This window comes from Sorex araneus, chromosome 3 (assembly GCF_027595985.1).
Source record: "Sorex araneus isolate mSorAra2 chromosome 3, mSorAra2.pri, whole genome shotgun sequence".
NCBI classification, from domain to species: Eukaryota; Metazoa; Chordata; class Mammalia; order Eulipotyphla; family Soricidae; genus Sorex; species Sorex araneus.
Genome location: NC_073304.1, coordinates 86,770,448 through 86,790,835, shown reverse-complemented (window position 1 = coordinate 86,790,835; position 20,388 = coordinate 86,770,448). Strand labels below are relative to the sequence as shown.

The window sequence follows — 20,388 nt, the reverse complement described above, 5'->3', positions numbered from 1 at the left end:
AGGACTACTCCTGGCTCTGTGCTCAGGAATCACTCCTGGTGGGCTCTGGGGACCATATAGGGTACCTGCTGTACAAATCCGGGTCAGCCACATGCAAGGCAAACACCCTACCTGCTGCTCTAGTCCCATAGAGCTAGGAGTATTTAACCCTTGAACATGACCAGAGCAGTCATGTTCTAGAACTTGAGGAAGCTATGGGTAAGTTCAGTGGTAAAGAATATACTTTAAGGGGCCGGAGTGATAGCACAGAGGGTAGGGCATTTGCTTTGCTCGAGGCCAACCGGGATTTGATCCCTGGCATCCCATATGGTCCCCTGAGCACCGCCAGGAGTGATTCCTGAGTGCAGAACCAGGATTAGCCACTGAACATTATATAATATTATATATATAATTAATTATATATGATTATATATAAATAATATATAATTATATAATGAAAGTTATATATATTTATATATATAAAGTTAAAAGAAGAAAAAAAACTAGTCAAGTAAATATTTTTTGTTTTGTTTTGTTTGTTTTGCTTTTTGGGTCACACCCAGTGATGCACAGGGGTTACTCCTGGCTCTGCACTCAGAAATCACTCCTAGTAGTGTCATGGGACCATATGGGATGCTGGAAACCGAACTCGGGTTGGCCACATGCAAGGAAAATGCCCTACCCGCTGTGCTATCACTCCAGCCCTGAAGTAAATATTTTAGTTACCATTCATATAAGCATACCATGCGCCAATTTGTTTATACTCATAATCTCATTTCTTTATGCCAACATTTTATCAACACCTTTGCAAAGCTGAGGAAGTTAAATTACTGCAATAAAGCAACTTGTCCTGTGCTACAAAGAAAGTAACAGAACTGTGATTTAATCAGTTAGATCCCAGTCGGTTCTTCAAAGCACATTTTTCTTAAATGAGGCACATGACTTGCCTACATTAAATGTTCTGCGAGAAAGATGCTCGCCAAAAATAATCTTCAATTGATACTATTTGGGGAGGCCTAATAGTGTGGTGCTCACCAGTCCAAAGGGTTATAACTGGCAGTGTTCAGGGTACCCATAAGGGGCCAGAGGTCAAACGCGGGGTCTCAGAAATTATAGACATGTCGGGGCTGGAGTGATAGCGCAGTGGATAAGGCATTTGCCTTGCACGCAGCCGACCCTGGTTCAATTCCCAGCATCCCATATAGTCCTCTGAACACCGCCAGGGGTAATTCCTGAGTGCAGAGCCAGGAGTCACCCCTGTGCATTGCTGGGTGTGACCCAAAAAGAAAAAAAAAAAGAAATTATAGACATGTGTTCTACTACTTGAGTTCTCTGACCGTCAATAAGTATTTCTTAAAAATCTTTTTGGGAGCCAAAGAGATAGCACACTTGCCTTGGAATTGGCTGACCTGATTCAATCCCCAGCATCCCAGATGGTCCCCTGGGCACCGCCAGGAGTAACTCTTGAGAGCAAAGCCAGGAGTAAGCCCTGATCATAGCCAGGCGTGGTCCCCAAACTAAACAAATACAAAACCAAAACAATCCAATAAACAAACAAACAAAAACCTTTTTGGTCGGTGTTCTGTGTCAAAACTGTAACTTCAGCATATTTAGGCTGCACCTCTCAAAATTTTTATTAGAAAGAATAAAGGCAGAGAAGTGTTCCATATCAGAGGGCCAGGATGTGGCTCAGTGGTAGGGCACAAGTGTCACAAGCTTGAAGTCCTAGGTTCTATCCCTTGCAAAGAGCAGGGGGAAGGATTAAGAAGGAGTTAGAGAAGTAATGAAGCACCTTTCTCAGCCAACAGGTAAAAACTGGTTATGATCACATAGAATGCAAAATATTGTGTAATATTACTGCAGCAAAATGCTAAAGTTTTTCTGACGATAATGTCCTTGTTAGAAGAAAACACACTGAAGTATTTGGCAAAATAGTCAATCACTAGTGAATCTGGTATCAAGTATATTCAAGTTTTTCCAACTATTGTAACTTTTCTGTAACTTTGTAACTTTGATATTATTTCCAGATAAGCATGTAAAATGTTGAAATATTTTTTTAAAAATTATAACTTAGGGGCTTGGAGGAGATGGCCCAAAGGGTTGGAGAACATGCCTTGAAGGTAGGAGCCCTGGGTTCGATCCTTAGCACTGCATGTTCCCAAGTATCCTGATAACAACCCCTGAGGACGGAGCCTGGACACTAGTGGAGCATTGCCAGATAGGGCCTCTAAACAAAACAAAGTTTTAACTGAAATCTGATTCCTGCCTTGAAGAAGTCTGCCAAGAGACAAGATAACATTTACTCCTCCACGGCCTTTATGCTGAATGCTAACTGAATGTTTTTCTTTTATCCAAGAGCATTCAATAAGCAGCTCTTCCTGTGGCTTAACAGTCACATAATTCTTATTTTATTAAAAAAAGCTCAGCTCCACATTTAGACACAGGGAGAAACTCACTTAGGAGACTCAGCACAAAGCTTTAAAAGTTATGTAACTTTGGTTTCTAGATTTCCTTCATCACTGAGGGTAATGATTTCTATCAATGAATGAACCAAAGAAGCCATTCATAAGCTAACTGGGTTGGTGAAAGAGAAAACAAGTCACTGAGGAACAAATACTTGAGGTTCTATTTAATTTCATGTACAAAGTACATGTTTTATTTTTAAATACTTAGTACGTTTTCTAAATAAAGTCCTTGGGTAAAAATGGAAGGATCCTGAAACAAAGGCAGAGAGATCAGCGTGTAGCCCTGAAACTACAAATGGATCAATGATGAAGCCTCAATTTAAACATTAATAAAATAGGGCTGGAGTGATAATACAGCAGGTAGGGCGCCTGCCCTGTACGTGGCCAACCCGGGTTTGATCCCAACACCCCAAGCACTGCTAGGAGTAATTCCTGAGTGCAGAGCCAGGAGTAACCCCTAAGCATCACTAGGTGTGACCCCCCAAAAACAAAAATTTAATAAAATAACCACAAAGTCTTACTGCATAATTTGTCACGTAATACAAAGTCCATATTATCACCAAAATGTAACCCTTGTTTGACAGACATTAGGACACAAACACAATCACCCCTCCTTTCTGTGGCTGATTTTAACTACATGGACACATACCTCAGTTTAATGTCTAACAAGCAAAGTAGTTTTGGTTGAGAAAAGGCAAAGTTTAAATATCAGGTGAACGCACGACCTTGTCTGAACTGCTTCAGCATCAGGAAATTTCAATAAAGGATCAAGTCGTAGATCTACTATCAATAAGGACCTATACCTGTCCTTTGATACTTTTAAACTCAATTCCCAGAAAATTCAGGAGCTATATCCTAGTTCCTTAAACTAGGGGTGGCATGTAACTGAATGGGGGATTTGTGAAAAACCTGGCAATAGCAAAAGATTTCTGAATCCAACAATAAATATTTATTCAAAATCAAATGCAGGATGAGGCTAAGGTGTTCCCAGCAGCAAGTATCTGTGTGCATTGTGTAATTCAAGAAAAGACTGTGAGTGGAAAATGTTAACGAAGCCCAGGTCTATTGGCTGCCTCTATAAGACACACGGAATAGTGTTAAAAGTATCAATTTTTTTTTCATATAAAATACTTCTTCAAAAGTCACTTTATTTTCAATATCCTAGTACCATTTAAGGTTATCATTAGTCTGTTCAGTGTATTGATCAGGGTGGGAAAGAGGAAACAAATTATTATAATTCATATCTGCTTTGCATTAGGAGTTGTGCTAATAACTGCATATATATTCTTTTATTTAATATTCATGCAAGCTGTTTGGGATATTTTCAACCCCACAGTTTATTCATTCACTTAAAAACTATACATAAATAGGCCTAAGGAGATGGTTCAGCTGTGGTGTGAACCTTGCATGTGTGAGGCTCTGGGTTTGATCCTATCACTGCAAAAAACAATATGTGTGTGTATGTGTTTGATCTGACACACCAGCACACCAGCTGTTCTTTTCTGAAAGCTATAGAAACTTCAGAGTGAGGTTTACATTAGGAATTTTTTTGCTGCGTGAAATGAATCAGGAAGAGAGGGACAGACATAGAATCACTACACTCATTTATGCAGTAAGAAATAACATAATAAGAGAATAACAGCCAAGAACAGTAGAGACAAGATTTTCCCCTCACACATGAGAGGAAAAGCTAGAGAAAAGGCCAGAGACGTGTGTTGATCTTCAGGGACTTCCTCCACTTATCAGACTCAGAAAGTTAAAAGAAACGCATGAGTTGTCTCCAATCTGTGCTTCTGCTACTTAGCACTGCCTCACGACTCCTCAGGCTCCCACCCTGCCCCTTGTTCTTGCAACAGCACCTCTCTCACCCAAGTTGAAAGGGTAGTCACTTAAAAAGGAATATAAACTACTTCATATTTTCTGAATTGTTGACCTATGATTCACTTGCTTTTCCCTTAAAGTATCAAATTTTAAAGGATAGGGCCAGAGAGTAGCTCAATGCTTTGAAGCCGAGGCCAAGGATTGCTTCCCCGGGAGTGGACCCAGAACAGACCTTGAGCAGGTGTACTCCTGGGGAAGCGGTCCTCAGCCTTGGCCTTGGCCATCCCCTCTCCCCGCTTCACCCAAAACACCACCAAAATATAAAAAAGCAGTTTTTGTGAATTGAGTTAAACATATAACTCATTACCATTAGCGGTTTTATAGAAGAATGCAAATGGTCTGGGCAGGTTTTTGAAATTTCCTTCTGAAAATTGTTCACTGATGAAATCTAACAAAAAGAAATATTCCAAGTGGTCTGCACACCACAATATTCATTCAAAATGTAGGATTTGTGGATACGCATGTAAAACGTCACCATCAAATTCTTTGGTTTTAGAACCACACCCTGTGATGCTCAGGGATAGTGTCTAGTGGTGCCAGGGATCAAAACAGGTTAGGTCACATGGAAGGCAAGCACTTAACTTCATGCTGTTCCACTATTATATTCCATCCCTCACAGGAGAATCTAGGAAAATCATCAATAATTTTTTTCTCTGCAGATGGGGGCCACATCTGCAGGGCTCGGTGCTCCCCCAGATTGAACCAAGGTTGGTAGCATACATGGCAAGTGTCTTAATCCCATTGCTCACTCTCTAGCCCCACTCAACAATCAACAATTTTTTTGGAGAAAGACATTATCACTGATGGTACACAAGTATGAGCATAGAACCACTTATAATCTGCTGCCAATCTTTGGAGCCAGTAAGTCCCCAGTGGTTTGCCAGTGGGTCTGTTCTGAAACTCATCTGAAGCCTTTAGTAACTTCAGAAGCCATCCCTTCAACCCCACACAAGGTCCTTCCCTTTTTCTGAGACACAGGTTCACATGACTGCTTATATACCAATTGCTCAGCTGACTCAGACATACTGAGGACATTAAAATCTGCCAGCACATACTCATAGGACATATATTCAATGAAAGGAGTAGTGTCCAGGAGTGTAGCTCAATGATAGAGCATTTGCCTTATCTGTATGAGGCCCTGGGTTCAATTGCTGCACAAACACATACGTTTTACATCTTTAAAAATTATAATATGGAATGCTTTTATTTATAATTAATTATGCTTATAAACAATGAAATAATTTCCACTATCTAAGGCATTTGCTCAATACCTTGAATGTTGGTAATTTTGTTGTTTTCTTTTTTCCTTTTTTTTTTTTTTTTTTGGCTTTTTGGGTCACACCTGGCAATGCACAGGGGTTACTCCTGGCTCTGCACTCAGGAATTACTCCTGGCGGTGCTCAGGGGACCATATGGGATGCTGGGAATCGAACCTGGGTCGACCACGTGCAAAGCAAACACCCTACCCACTGTGCTATCGCTCCAGCCCCCTCTAGGGCCTTTTAAGATAATTTATTTCCAAGCTGAAATGTGACTTTTGGACGAGATTGATGGATGGGCACATACACATTTTCCTTCGATCACTCTCTAATCCCGCCTTGAAATATCACCAAAATGTGCACAGAGGAATCTAAGACATAAACAACCCAGATGGTATGTCTTAGACGAGGGATTGTGAGACATTTTGGAAGTCAGAAAAAAGATGCAAATATAAAGACCGGTGTGTTAGAGTCATGTGTGTTAGACTGCAGGAAGAATGATCTCGACTCTGCTGCAGTCTGACAAAGAGCTAAGGTCATTCTTCCCCACAGTCTCAGCAAGGCACCGTGCTCAGCTGCCTGGGAGAGGAAGCAGCATGCAGGAAAGCTAATTTAAAGCCTTTTAAAGAATGAGCTAACTTCCAGCTTCCCAAAGAATATAAAACCATTTATCTCCAGGGTAAAATTTGAGACTTGTTAGGGAAAGAAATCAAACGAGTCAATGACCCCACTTCCCCTATTCCACAGGCTTTACCACTATGCCATCATCAAGTTCCTGTGAGCACTGAGTTAGTCATAGGGAAGATAGAAGATAACAACATGCTTGTGAGGCCAGAGCAATAGCATAGTGGGTAGGGCACTACCTCAAGCCCTGCCAGGAGAGATCCCTGAGCACAGAGCCAGGAGTAAGACCTGAATTCTTACAATGGGTGTGGCTCCAAAACAAAAAAATATTCTGGGCTTTACATGTGGAGAGCTAATATTTGATCCCAGTCACCATATAGTCTCCCAAGCAATGAGCCAGGTGTGGTCAAATCATCAAAACAATTTTACACACACGAATACACACCTGTACACCTGAAAAGCATGTTGTAAGGACTAAATACTAAATTCAATACTATTTTTGGAAGGCAAAGGAGAACATAAAACAACCAGAAAAAAAAAAAATGTTGAGTCATGGTGAAAAGTGTGGTAACAACCAATCAATAGAAATCTATTAAGGTCAATAAAGGACGAGCGGGTGGGGCTGTAACTCAGGGTGAGAACACCTGCATCACCAGAGTGAGGCATGAATTTGACCCCTGACCTCCATTCTCCCTCATCAAGTGCACAGGACTCACACAGTCCTGGCACTGCTGTTGGGTCCTTGGTGCCACATGTGTGTTATCTCCAAGTAAATTAAAACTGTGTAAAATCCATTTCTTTCCTTTCTCCCCTACTCTCTCTTCCTTTTTGTGATATTGGGGATCAAACCAAGGACCTCATATATGCAAGCCAAGTGCTTTTCCACTGAACTATATCCCTGGCCTTACAAAAACCCATTTCTAAACAAAAACTTTCCATGATTTATGCTTTATGATCCCACTGGGACTACACAAAAACTCAGAATCTACCTCCTCACTCTGGAAAACCTGGTTCCAGGACACAATGACAAAATTACAGAAGGCAAAATATTTCTCTTAAGAAGGACTCACAAAATACTAAGAGAAATATTTTTGACTTCTTAAGAAATGGAGTTTAATTCAGGTAACAAAATATTACAGGTAACTTGTGATTAGGTGAGCTCAGATGGGTTGAAGAAAGTCCAGCTTGGAGGGGCCTGAGGAATAATACAGCAAGTAGGGTGCTTGCTGTGCATGTGGCTGACTTGGGTTTGATGCCCAGTGTCCCATATGTTCCCCCTTGCACTGCCAGGAGTGATTCCTGAGTGTAGAGCCAGTTACTACCTCTGAGCACCACTAGGTGTGGCCCTCCCAAAAGCAAATAAAGCAAAAAAAAAAAAAAAAAGAAAAGAAAAAAGTACAGCCTGAAACTGAGTTGGGTTTGGAAAGAGAAAGCACTCTGTGCTCCAGAAAGATTTAAAGTTAACTGGGTAATCTCTAAAGCTGGCAGCAGAGAGAAGAGAGAGGAGAGCATTAGTTTAACCATCCAGCCAGAGGCTGAAATGGCCATTGTCAGGAGACAACGTGCTAACCCTGAGAGCTAGGGTCCAGCAGGAAGACTGCATATAATTTCCTAGCTGCTTACTATGTAGTACAATCAGAAAATTTCTCCTAGTAGCCCAGACAGTTTGAGAGCTTCTTTCCCATCTTATTCTAAATGGAGATCAAGAAACAAGCCTAAGGCTGATGCAGTTAATCCAGGTTCTATCCCTGGCACCACAACCTGAGCCTACCAGTGGTGATCTCTGAGCACAGAGCTAGGAGTAAGCCCTGAGCACTGCAGGTGTGGCCCAAAGAATAATAATGAAAAAAATTAAAGAAATAAGCTTAATGGGCAAAAGTGATAGTACAGTGGGTAAAGCTCTTGCATCGCACTCCACTGACCCAGGTTCAATTCCTGGTATCCCAAATCGTCCCGAGCCTGTAGGAGCAATCCCTGACTGCCAAACCAGGAGTAAGCCCTGAGCACAGTTGGGTGTGGCCCCAAAACAAGAACAACAACAACAGCAAAAAAGGGGGCTGGAGCAATAGTATGGTGGGTAAGGCATTTGCCTTGCATGATGCCGACCTGGGTTCAATCCCTGGCATCCCATATGGTCCCCTGAGCACCTCTGGGAGTAATTTCTGAGTGAAAAGTCAGAAGTAATGCCTGAGGGGCTGGAGAGATAGCACAGCAGGTAGGGCGTTTGCCTTGCACTCGGCCAACCTGGGTTCCATTCCCAGCATCCCATATGGTCCTCTGAGCACCACCAGGAGTGCTTCCTGAGTGCATGAGCCAGGAGTAACCCCTGTGCATTGCATGGTGTGACCCGAAAAGCAAAAAAAAAAAAAAAAAAAGAAGTAATGCCTGAGCATCACTGGGTGTGACCCAACAGCCAAAAAACAAAACAAAAGCAACCAAAAAAACAAAAAACAAAGTCAAATACATGATTCAAGTATGAAAGCCAAAGGGTGTGTGTGTGGTGGGGGGAACAACAAATATTTCTGATCTGGTTCTTTTTCTAGCGTCAGTTCATAGTTTCTTCAACAAATTATTCTGATACAACTAGATATCCACATGCAGAAGATGAAAACTGGACTCTTACCTCATAACATATATGTAAAAACAAAAAACAAAACCCTCAATATAAACCAAAGATCCATATATACAAGCTGAAACCATCACATTTTTAGAACAAGACTTATTCTTCATAATCTTGGATTTAGCAATAGGCTCTTAAGTATGGCTACAAAATAAAAATGTGAACTGGACTTCAACAAATTTTAATTTTTATTTTTAATTTGGAGAGGCATCAGTCTGCAGTGCACATGGTCTACTCCTAGCTCTGTGATGGATGGGGATTTGTTCCTGAAAGTAGCTTGGGGGACCATGTAATGACTGGGATGGAACCTAAGCTTCCTATAAGCAAGAAGCGCAAGCCAGTCCTTTGAACTATGTCTCTGGCCCTTCACCAAAATTTTTAACTTCTGGACCTGAGAGAGAGTACAAGGGTTAATGCATTTGTCTTCCATGTATCCAATCCTGGTTTGATCACTGACTTGGTTTTTTTTTCGTGTCACATGGTCCCCAGAGCAAGCCCCTACCTCCCTCAATGCCAAGCCAGGCCTAGTACATGAATACCACAGAGTGTGACCCCTCCTCCCCAGAAAGGCAGGTTTTATATTCTGTGTATTCTGCTTCAATCAAAGGAAGAAATACTTGGTGTAGTCTCTGCCCCTGGGAGGAAGTCCATAGTCACAGACTATTCTGCAGGATGACTTTAGTTAATTCCTCTCATCAGTAATAGCAGAATTTTGACCCAAACAAAGATTGCCTTATGGATTTACCAATAGTCTCTAACTCTTCTGCTTGAAGATTCTATACACAGGGTCAGCAACTTCCTCCTTCCCTCTTATGTTATATTACACATGTGCCAGAAGTCTTCCGCAGAAGTCCTCAGCTGTTTCCTGCTAAACATTGTAAAGGCAAACAGCTTCATTCTATGGCAGCTAATCCAAGCTGAGGAACCACAGTAATAAAAGTTGGCTACTGAGATTGAGGTTGGGAAGCAGTGGTAAGAAGACACTTCACTATGATAAGACATTTATAAATATGAAACAATATAGCATTACATAATTTCAAATTCATATTCTTAGACCAAAGCTTGTCCTTCTTTGTTGTGATTAACATTCAGGTCTGAATAAATTGGGTGTGAGAAAGTATGTCGCCTAAGGGGATGGGAGGGAGTCCTTATACTGCGGAGTGTTTAGCAGCGTTCCTGGGCTCTACCCACTAGCAATGAGCAGCATCCTCTAGGAACAAGGATCAAAACTACCTTCAGATGTTTAGCCCATCCAAAGGCAAAGAGGTCTTCAGGAACCATTGGCTAAAACAAACACTGCATATCTTTTATAATATTAATCTATATAAAGTGATATACCCTAGAACTACAGGCTGGGTGCAGAAATCAGAAATCACATCTCTACCAATCCTGGATTATGATAATTTCATTAAAGCTAATGGGCTTTGCATGCAGAAGGCCTGACTTGACCCCTGGTACCACATGGTCACTGGAGCATGGGAACTACACCTTAGCAGTCAGGAGCAGCCCTGAACACTGCTGGGTGTAGCCCCCAAAGACATGTACAACAAAACACAAAGGCTGAAATATTTAGGAAAAATATATGGGACAACTCAAGCAGAGAGAGCTAACACTCTCAAAAGTACATTCCAAGAACTAGAACAAAGGCCCCTAACCTAAAGGAGAACCAGAATAAAGCAGCACGGGCCTAATGGCAGCTGAAATACCATGATTTCATTTCCTTTTGGAGCAATACCGCTCAAAAGCCAGTGAGTGGTCCCTGCTTGCTGCAGGCTGGAAGCATACCACATGTACCCTTATTCAGACGTCGCCACGAAATAAAGGAAACACCTACCTGAGTGTCCCGTTCTCTCCTTTGTCCAGACTGGTGAAGCGGCTGTAGAGGCGGGTGATCTGACTGTGGGAAACTGAAGAAAACAAAGTTAGTCTCAGTGGGAGAAGCTGTCCTCCGGTCAATGAACCCACGTGTGGACTTTCAGAAGGCAGCTGGGGGACTGGATCGATAGTACAGCAGGTGGGGAGTTAGCCTTGCATAGCAAGCAGGTGACCCAGGTTTAATCCCATATGGTCTCCCTGAGCCCCACCAGGAGTGATCCCTGAGTGGAGAGCCAGGAGTAAGCCTTGAGAATGCTGGTGTGGCACAAAAACCAAACAAGCCAAAACAAACAAACCAAAAAATAATCCACCCCAAAAATAAGCCAACTGCCTGTATGGTCTCAGCCCACTAGCAAATGCTTCAAAGAGAGTAAAATGCGGAGATGTCTCAATTCTAACTAATCTCTTGAGTATCAAAGTGACGTACTTAAAAAACTAAAACATGAAAGGAGCTCAGAAATAAATTCAATCACATACAGTTAGTCAAAAGTGACTTTCAGGAGTCTAGGTAGATTAGAACATGTTAAAACATCAGTTTTTTTTTTTTTTTTTTGCTTTATGGGTCACACCTGGTGATGCATAGGGGTTACTCCTGGCTCTGCGCTCAGGAATAACCCCTGGCAGTGCTCAGGGGACCATATGGGATGCTGGGAATTGAACTGGGGTCGACTGCGTGCAAGGCAAACACCCTACCAGCTGTACTATTGCTCCAGCCCCAGGTTTTTAAGTTCTAACAAAACAAAGTCAAATTTAGTTTAAAAGGAAATTGCAAAACTCTCACTTTCCAGAGCTCTGCCTCAGAGGCTACGAAAATGCACACTTTGATGAAAAACACACCAACTGCCAGGGACATGGTCTGTCTGTCTGTCTCTCCATTTGATGTTTCAGGCAGGCAATGCTGGTTAGGTAATTTATGCTGAGCTGAAGACTGGGGCATACCAGACATTCACAGTTTGAGTAACAGAGTTCCCTTCCAGCTAAGCTTGGCCTGGCTTGGGCTGGCAGTGCTTAGGGGCCACCAGTTCGACACCTGGTGTATGGCACAACTGTGTGGACCACCAGGGCTAGACTGGAGGTTCTGGGGACAGGGTATAAGCTGCCACGGACTGAATTTAGGGCCTTGTGTGCTCTATCTTTCTAGATCCCCAGTAGTATGTTTTTTAAAATAATTGTTTATTCTACAGTGTTGGGTCACTTCTTGCTGTGATCAGGACTTATATCTGGCTCTATGCTCGGGATTATGTGTGATGCTGGGGATCAAACTTGGATCGGCTTTGTGCAAGGCCAGAACCTTACTCACTGTACTTACTATCTCTGGGCCCTCAACATTATGCTTTTTTTTTTTTTTTTTTTTTTTTTGCTTTTTTGGGTCACACCTGGCGATGCACAAGGGTTACTTCTGGCTCTGCACTCAGGAATTACTCCTGGCGGTGCTCAGGGGACCCTATGGGATGCTGGGAATCGAACCTGGATCGGCCATGTGCAAGGCAAACGCCCTACCCGCTGTGCTATTGCTCCAGCCCTCTGCTTTTGTTTTTTAAAAGTCTGTTTTACTTTTACTTCTGTACCAAGCATCTTGGCCTCACTTTATCTCAGTTCTGGCTGTTGGATAGAAGCACCACGGCTGTCTGTGACTACATAAAGTCCACAGGTTTCCCCAAAAAAGGAGCAAGGAAACGAGACCACCTATAAAATTGTCATGTCATTGTTGGATGGCACCTACAAGATTTCGCTCATTCTGTATTGTTATGTATAGCCTGGTAAAATGAGGTAATAACTGCAGGGACAAACTAAAACTTTGAAAATACAAAAAAAAAATTTCACCCAGAGAAATAGTTTAACCTCCTAGACAGCTGGAGATAGGAGAGGGGGAAAATGAGAATTATCAAAGGAGAAAAGACCATAGTTGAAAAGGGTGTGGCCAGTGTGGACTTTGTCCCAAGCTGTACCTCTGGGCCTTCCCAGGTGGCCAAAGGAATTCTTTTTCTTTTTTTTTTTGGGGGGTCACACCCGGCGATGCACAGGGGTCACTCCTGGCTCTTCACTCAGGAATCACCCCTGGCGGTGCTCAGGGGACCATATGGGATGCTGGGATTCGAACCCGGGTCGGCCGCGTGCAAGGCAAACGCCCTACCCGCTGTGCTATCGCTCCAGCCCGGCCAAAGGAATTCTAACAGCTGTCTTCCTCCCCTCAGCTATGAAACAAAAATTAATGTGTAGTCTCAGGAATAATGGGACATGATGGGGGGCCAGAGCAATTGTACAGCGGGTAGGGCACTTGCCTTGCAGGTGGCTGACTTGGGACTGATCTCTAGCACCTCACACTGTCTCCTGAGCCCCACCAGGAGTGATCCCTGAGCTCTAATGCGTGCAGCCCCGAATCCAAAACCAAAACATGAAACAAGATGATCAGGGGTGCTGCAGGTGCAGCAGGAAGGAGTGGCTAGAGCTGGGCCAAGGGGACACACCAGGTGCTACTGCTGATCTTCGGCACCAGGGTGGGAAGCTGCACTGTGTACCACTGGAAGGAGGCAGAGAGCAGGGAAGGGGAAAGAAGGATCTACCGCCAGGGAAGAGCCAGGAGCCAGGCCCTAAGAATGGAACTGTGGCCCTTTCCTCAGCTGAGGCAAAGGTACACTATGTGAGGGTTCAGGCTGGCCCAATCTGCTTCCATTCACAGCTCCACAGCTTACTAGGGCACATGAATGAACGGGACTGAGGTGAACCAAGAGTCCACAAGGGAAGTGCGAGGTCAAGTGTAAGTGCTCTGGGTTAGCTATTATCATTGTTATCCTTACAATGAGAGCCTGAAGGCAGAGTTTTATGTGGCACTGATTAATTTCCACCCCTCTCTAGCCTCTGCTAGTCACAACCGGCATTTCTTCTGGAATCTGCATAGTTTGTCCTGGCTCTGGCCTTGGGTCCCAAAGTCTACTTGACAACTAGAATTCTTTTTGGTTTAACAAAAATAGATCAGTTAAAGAATGACTTATGTTTCCCAAAATATTTTTTTAAAACAAGAATTAGTCACAATCTCAACTGTTTTCAATCCTTCATATACCACCTATTTTAGAGAATCACTTGTATACACAGTTATAATAGTTCATGTTTCTCCCTCCCACTTTCTTTTTTGCTTGCTTTGCTTGTGGGGCCACACCCTGTTGTGCTCAGGACTTATTCCTGGTTGTGTGCTCAGGGATCACACCTGGTAGCGCTTGGACGTGGTGCTGGAGATAAAAACTGAGGTCAGTTCCATGTAAGGTAAGTACCTTAACCCCTGAACTATCTCTGGCCTTCAAATCATATTGTTTGCTTTTTATAAACATAATTTTATTACAAAAAATTACATTTTTTGCTTTTTGGGGGGTTATACCCAGAGGTGCTCAGAACTTCTAGCTCTGTGCTCAGGGATCACTCCTGGTGGGGCTCGGGATACTGTATGTAGTGCAGAGGATTGAACCTCGATCATCACGTTCAAGGCAAGGACTCCACCCACTATGCTATCCCTCCAGCCTTCAAATTATATTTTTATTTTTTTTGTTTTTTGAGAGAAGAATAATCTATGCACATGGTAAAAATGCAGAGACAAAAGAACACACAATGTGACCCTAGCAACCAAGTTCCTCAGTCTCCCTTGTCAGAGGCAATACTATTAACAGTCCTTGTAAATACCTCTAGAAATTTCCTGGGTCTTTATGTAAGTAAGTATAGCAATACAGACAATTTCAAAACTGGACAGAATGTTATCATCTAATCCAAACCCTTCAACTAACAAATGAGTCACTGAACAGCTTCCTAATCTATATCATGAATCTGGAAGAACTGGACCCTGAAACCTTCTAGTTTGCCCTTTAAAATCCCCTTAGCGCAGGGAGATGGCTTGATAGGCTGGAATGCGTGCCGGAGCCCTAGGTCTGATGCCCAGCACCCTTAATGGGAGAACTACTTTTCACTGCTCCTCTCCCCCAAATAAAAAACAAATTCTCCAAGTACAGATGAGGTATTACTCAACTGCACTTCGGTGTATGTGTATGGGGGAATCGATTATGACTGCTTGAGTTCATAATTTACCAATATGTTAGAAATCAAATATGTATTTGGTGGTGGTGAGGTTGCTGTGTACACCAAGACCAAAAAAAGTCGACATCATTATAAAACACTACCTTAACTATAATAAAGAAATTTTTTAATCAAATATATAAATAAGTAGTCAAGCAAATACAAAACAGATGTCAGGAGCAGTGGACTATATCAACTTAATATAACTCAATATGGTCACGTATCATTATCTCTTAAATTTTACATCTGTTACAGGGACACTTACAAAGAGCTTTGTAGGTAGTAGATAGGTGGGTACAAAGAACGGAAGCTTTAATTTAGGTACAAAATCCAGATGACAGAGAATAAAAAGTAAATTCCAAAGTATACAGCTCAGAACAATTTCAAGGAGTGGAAACTTATCTGAACTCTCAAGAAGGCAGGGAAAGATTCCAGTAAACTCTTCTCACTAGAAGACACATGTTAGAAGGATAAATTTTCCAAACCACCACCTCTCTTGGTAACCAGAAGGAAGTCTCAACAAGGAACAATTATTCTTAGAAAAGGCGTGTATTTTATGACTTAAATGAAAAAAGCTCTACTTTATTCTCACTGATGGTCGAAGAATTATTATTATTGTTGTTGTTGTTGGTTTCTGGGCCACACCCGGCAGTGTTTAAGGCTTACTCCTGGCTCTGTGCTGAGGCATCATTCCTGGAAGGGCTGAGGAACCATATGTGATGCTAGGAATTGAACTGGGTGTTCAAGAAAAGTGGCCTGACCATTGTACTATTCTTGGTAACCAGTCCGGCCCCCTAACTGGCAAATTTTTATTATAGGGTGAACAGTGGATAATATTTTTGAATTACTACTTCTGTGAATCATTCCTGGTAGGATTGTGGTTAGACAAATGAAAAAGTATTTTGGGGTGAAGATGTCTCAAATCTACAACTTTCAAAAGGTTTCTCAAAAAATAAAAATGGGGCTTAGGAAGATAGCTCAAGGGCAACTGCAAGTGCTGCGCATGAGGGAGGCCCAGGCTTCATTCCCAACACCTCATGGTCCTCCAAGCCATCGTGGGAATGACCCCTGAGCACCATGCTAGAGTAACTCTTTAGCACTGCTAGATATGCCCTCCCCAAAAACAAATATGTTGATCTAAAGCAAATATATCTAAACTTACTCACAACTGTTGAATTAAGATGAAAGGTCTACAGATACGCATTATACTACTTTAACTTTTCTGCCATCTATAACTTTTATTATTATGCCAGAGATCACCCAGGGCACCAACAAGCAAAGTGTATGTTCTACCACTGTTTGTATATTCTAACTTTTTTCAATAACATGTTAGGAGGGAAGAGTACAGAGCTTTTCAAATTATTTAACCCCCAAACAGCTGGAAGTGTTGATTGTATGTATTGTCATTTCAATTTTAGTTTTTATTTTATTATTTTTCTATATTTTGGGGTGACACTAGGTGATGCAGAGGGATAACTCCTGGCTCTGCATTCAGGAATTACTCCTAGTGGTGCTTGGGGGACTATACGGGATGCTGAAGATCAAACCTGGGTCTGCTGCATTCAAGCAATTACCCCCTGTACTATCTCTCCAACCCCTGGTATTTGGATGCTAATAGGAGACAGTAGTCAGGGCCTTGCATAGAGGGTTGAAGGGAAGAATGGTGGGGTCCTACATTTTGAGTCAGCAGCAAACTGAAATTTAACCTCCACTTACATTCTAGGCCAGGAAATTATTATCAAACAATTGCCTCTGTCGGCCTTGTTTTCAATGCAGCAATTATACAGAAACCCACATTAGTTCTACCATCACTACACCCTTTCAAACAAACAGCACCAGCCTGTAAAACTGATTTTCAAAACCTGTTCAACACAGTCCCCACATATTCACCACAAATTAAGGAGAGACACAAAAAACAAATCAATCTGCATTCACTGTACTCAGTTGCCATGGATTGTTTCTCACAGATTTAGTGCTTATTAATTTTAATTTTTTTGTTATTTCCAGCCCAGTTTTTTGCAACCATTAAGTGAACTAAGGGTGGAGAAGAAAGAAACTTCCAGAACATTTGGGACTTTCTCCCTAAAAACAACTTTTACACAAATTAATTTTAATTTATGGAAATACTTAGGTGTGAAAGAAAACAGAACAGAGAATGTTTTATGCCAATATAAAGTGTCTTTTGTTTGTTTTTTGGTCTACACCCAGCGATGCCCAGGGGTTACTCCTGGCTCTGCAATTTACAGGAATTACTCGAGGCAGTGCTTGGGGGACCATATGGGATGCTGGGGACCCAGGTTGCCCGTGTGCAAGGCAAATGCCCTACCCACTGTACTATCACTCTGCCCCAATACAAAGTTTTATTTCCTTAGACTGGGGAACAACATATGATTCTTAATCCAATACCTACCATAAACAGAAGTATAAAATACTGTTGCCACACCCCGTCTCTCCATTACATAAACCTAGACACAGTTTTCATAACTAATACACAGAAATGATAATTTCCCAGTAAGATCATTGCTACTTGTGGTTCAAAGCAATAACAGCACTGTTTTAGACAGTTTACATACTTTATCTCATTTAATCCTCAGAGGAATTCTACGAAGTAGGTACTATTATTATTCCCACATTCAGTTGACAAAACTGAGGTTAATAGGTAATCTTTACCAAGAACTACTTTCTAGACAGATTCCATTTCAAATACTAGCTATATCTATCTGAAACTAATCAATTTACACTTGCCCAGCATTACCCCCCATGCCTAAATACTCATTAATTTCAATATAAAACTTCTGTATTAAATATAAAGTTGATTTTCTTCAATTATGCTACATTTTCTTACTGGCAAAGCGATAATGAAATGTCTGTACTTGTTCTGAAACTGTTTCTGACAGTTACCCTAAACTGTTAATATTTGCAGGGATAGGGGGGCTTGGGTACTATCAAAGGTGCTCAGGAATCTCTGGATCTCTGGAACAGAGATCAGCCACATATGAAGCAAGTGCCTTAACCCCTGTACGATCCCGCCAGCCCTCCCCAAACTCTTAGTGGTATAAGAAGACAAAAATAGGTAAAATTCTACCACCCAGCCACACCCTCAGTTATCTGTTGCTTTTATTGTTCTAAATCTTTTTTCCCATCAGGTAAATAATTCTAACAAATGTCTCTGTTGATGGGCACTAACTGGATAAACTGATGGCTCAACACCAAGCCAGTGGAGTAACTTTGAAGCAGGTTGGGAGAGACAGCGTCTGAAGGCAACCAAAACCCCAGGTTGATTTAGCCAAGTCAGATAAATATACCAAGGCCCAATTCTTAAGGCGGGAGAGATGGCTCAAAGCAGTGCAGTGCATGGGGGGAATCCAGGTTCAATTCCCAGCACTGCAGGATCCACTGGGCACTCTTGGGAAATTCTGGTGGGCTTCAGCACTGCTGGGTCTAAGTAGAAGTAAGAGTGGCCCCAGATCTTGGGAAACCCAAAAAGGCACAATTCCTGTTTCCCCCAGTCCAGTTCAAAGTACTGTCTTCCATGAGTTCTGAACGTGGGTGCCACACAATTTCAGCTATCTTATGTCATGATGCTAATCTTTTGTAGATTTAGCTCATGTCCAGGTTGTGGGTGTATTTTGTCACCATCTGCTCTGAATATCTAGCAAAAAACCAAATCAAGACACTTTGAAAATGCAGTAAGTTGCATGGGGGTGATGGCACTGCAACCAGGAGCTCTGGGTTCAATCTCCAGCACTACATGATCACCCAAGCACTGCCAGAAGTGGCCCCCTACTCTAGCACTGCTGGATGAGGCTGTAGCCTGAAAATAAAACAAACAAACAAAAAGAACTAGTATCATCAGGCTTTCTGATTCAACACGTATGTTTGCACTGGTTGTAGCGTGTAGAATTCTCCTTGGTATTGATTTAGCCCTCTGGTAACTAGAAAAATGCTCTCCCAGGAATACTTAGTTCACATCTGTCCACAAGTAAACCAGCAAAATAACCTGAATCCTCCAGTAATCAAGCCCTTTTCATTGGTAAGGTGTAATGAAATCATCATTTTTTCACATCATGAAACAAAAACAGCCTTTTCCTATCTTCACTATGATTTATGTTTCTGATGAATTTTTAAGCAATGAAAATTTTCTTTGTTTTAATTTTGGGGCCAAACCCAAAGATGCTCAGAGCTCAGGATCACTCTTTGCAGGAGACCATACGGAGTGACAGGGATTGAACCCAGGTTGGCTGTGTGCAATGCAAGCCCCTACCCGCTGTACTATTACTCTGGTCCCTAAGCATGAATGTTTTTACTCTGGCATTACCTTATATCTAATGTAGTCCTTATACTTTACAGAGGTCATGGCCACAAAATGAAACAAAACACTTGCTGAACCCAAACTGCCTTGGAGTCAGAACAAGTTAGAAATGAGTATAAGGACAAGTATTGTACATATAAACACAGTTTATCAGTCAGTCAAAAATCACATAAAGGATCACGCAGGTAGGGGTGAGCTTAAGGGCCAATGTTTAAAGGCGAGGTTTAGGGGCCATGCTAGAGAAGCTGGGAGCACTAACCAACCAGTGCGGTGGGTACCATGAAGGAAGCTATGCAGACTTCAGAATTCTTGAAGATTCTGAAAGTTGAACTTGTCAGAAAGCACAGGAAAGCCACTTAGTTCACCTCAGGTCACTACTGCTTGAACTATAATTCTACAGTTTCCCAACATCCTTCAGGATGATCAGCATATGGGTCACTGAGTTACCTCCTGATCACCTCGTTATCAAATACAGCTGTGATGGAGAGACTGAGACCAGAAGCTTATGTAAGCCATGTAACACACAAGAATTATAATGGATAACTGAGAAAATAACGTATGATCTCCACGGCTATCCAAACGTACGACGGCGATCTGCAAGGCTTCAAGATTCCTAAAGCCCTTTGTTCAGGTTCATAAGGAGAAAACTGGACTGTTGAAAATCCGTTCTTAGAACAATTTCACACTCAGATCTTTTGGAGCACACCCAATTTCCATAGCGATTGCATAAAGTACACCAGCACAGCAGAAATCAATGCATGTGGAATTAGGCCAGCCCGAATCCTCAGCCTAAGTCAAAAGAGGCGGTCACAATATCCATGCTTTTGCACCCAGCTCCGAATGAAAGTCGTCCCCGGCTTGCAGACACCCTAGCTGTTTAAAGGTCTCATCACCAAGTCACGGCTTTGAAGCCGGACCCGCCGATCTTGGGGGGTACAGCCCCGCAAGATCTTAACACCACTGAGGTAAGACCTGATGCGTTCCCACAGCTGTCAGTGGTTTTACGACCTTCGCCAGAAACGTCCCGGGGAACGGAGCCTGTTTTTAAAGCAGGATCCACTCACAGCCCCTGCATGGAAGATCGGGGAGAGCAAAAGAAAAAAAAAAAAAAAGGAAACGGGAAAGGAGTTGGCGGACTTTCCTGAGCCTGGCAGGGTGGGGGGAAGAGGAAAGAAGGCGCGATGCGGCGCTGTCGGGGCGACCGCGACAGCCGCCTCTGAGGGGGAAGGAGCGCCCCTCGAGAGACGGCGCCGCGCTCCGCGGGCTCCTCCAGCCCGCGGCCCCACGCTCCCGCCGAGGGGGCTGCCCAGGACT

The 20,388-nt window shown here is 42.6% G+C and overlaps 2 protein-coding genes across 2 annotated transcripts in view; one reads left to right on the top strand and one right to left on the bottom strand.

Annotated features, from left to right (window-relative positions):
- The window catches only part of CHP1 (calcineurin like EF-hand protein 1), a 44,686-nt gene that overhangs the window by 23,984 nt on the left and 314 nt on the right, over positions 1-20,388 (bottom strand). Inside the window, exon 2 of the mRNA XM_004609584.3 lies at positions 10,663-10,735. Within this exon, the coding sequence (XP_004609641.1) occupies positions 10,663-10,735 (73 nt within the window). The remainder of the gene's footprint in view (positions 1-10,662; positions 10,736-20,388) is intronic.
- EXD1 (exonuclease 3'-5' domain containing 1) overlaps positions 18,959-20,388 on the top strand; it is a 33,973-nt gene continuing 32,543 nt past the window's right edge. The window contains exon 1 of the mRNA XM_004609583.3: positions 18,959-20,039. The gene's annotated coding sequence lies outside the window, so the exon portion shown is untranslated. The remainder of the gene's footprint in view (positions 20,040-20,388) is intronic.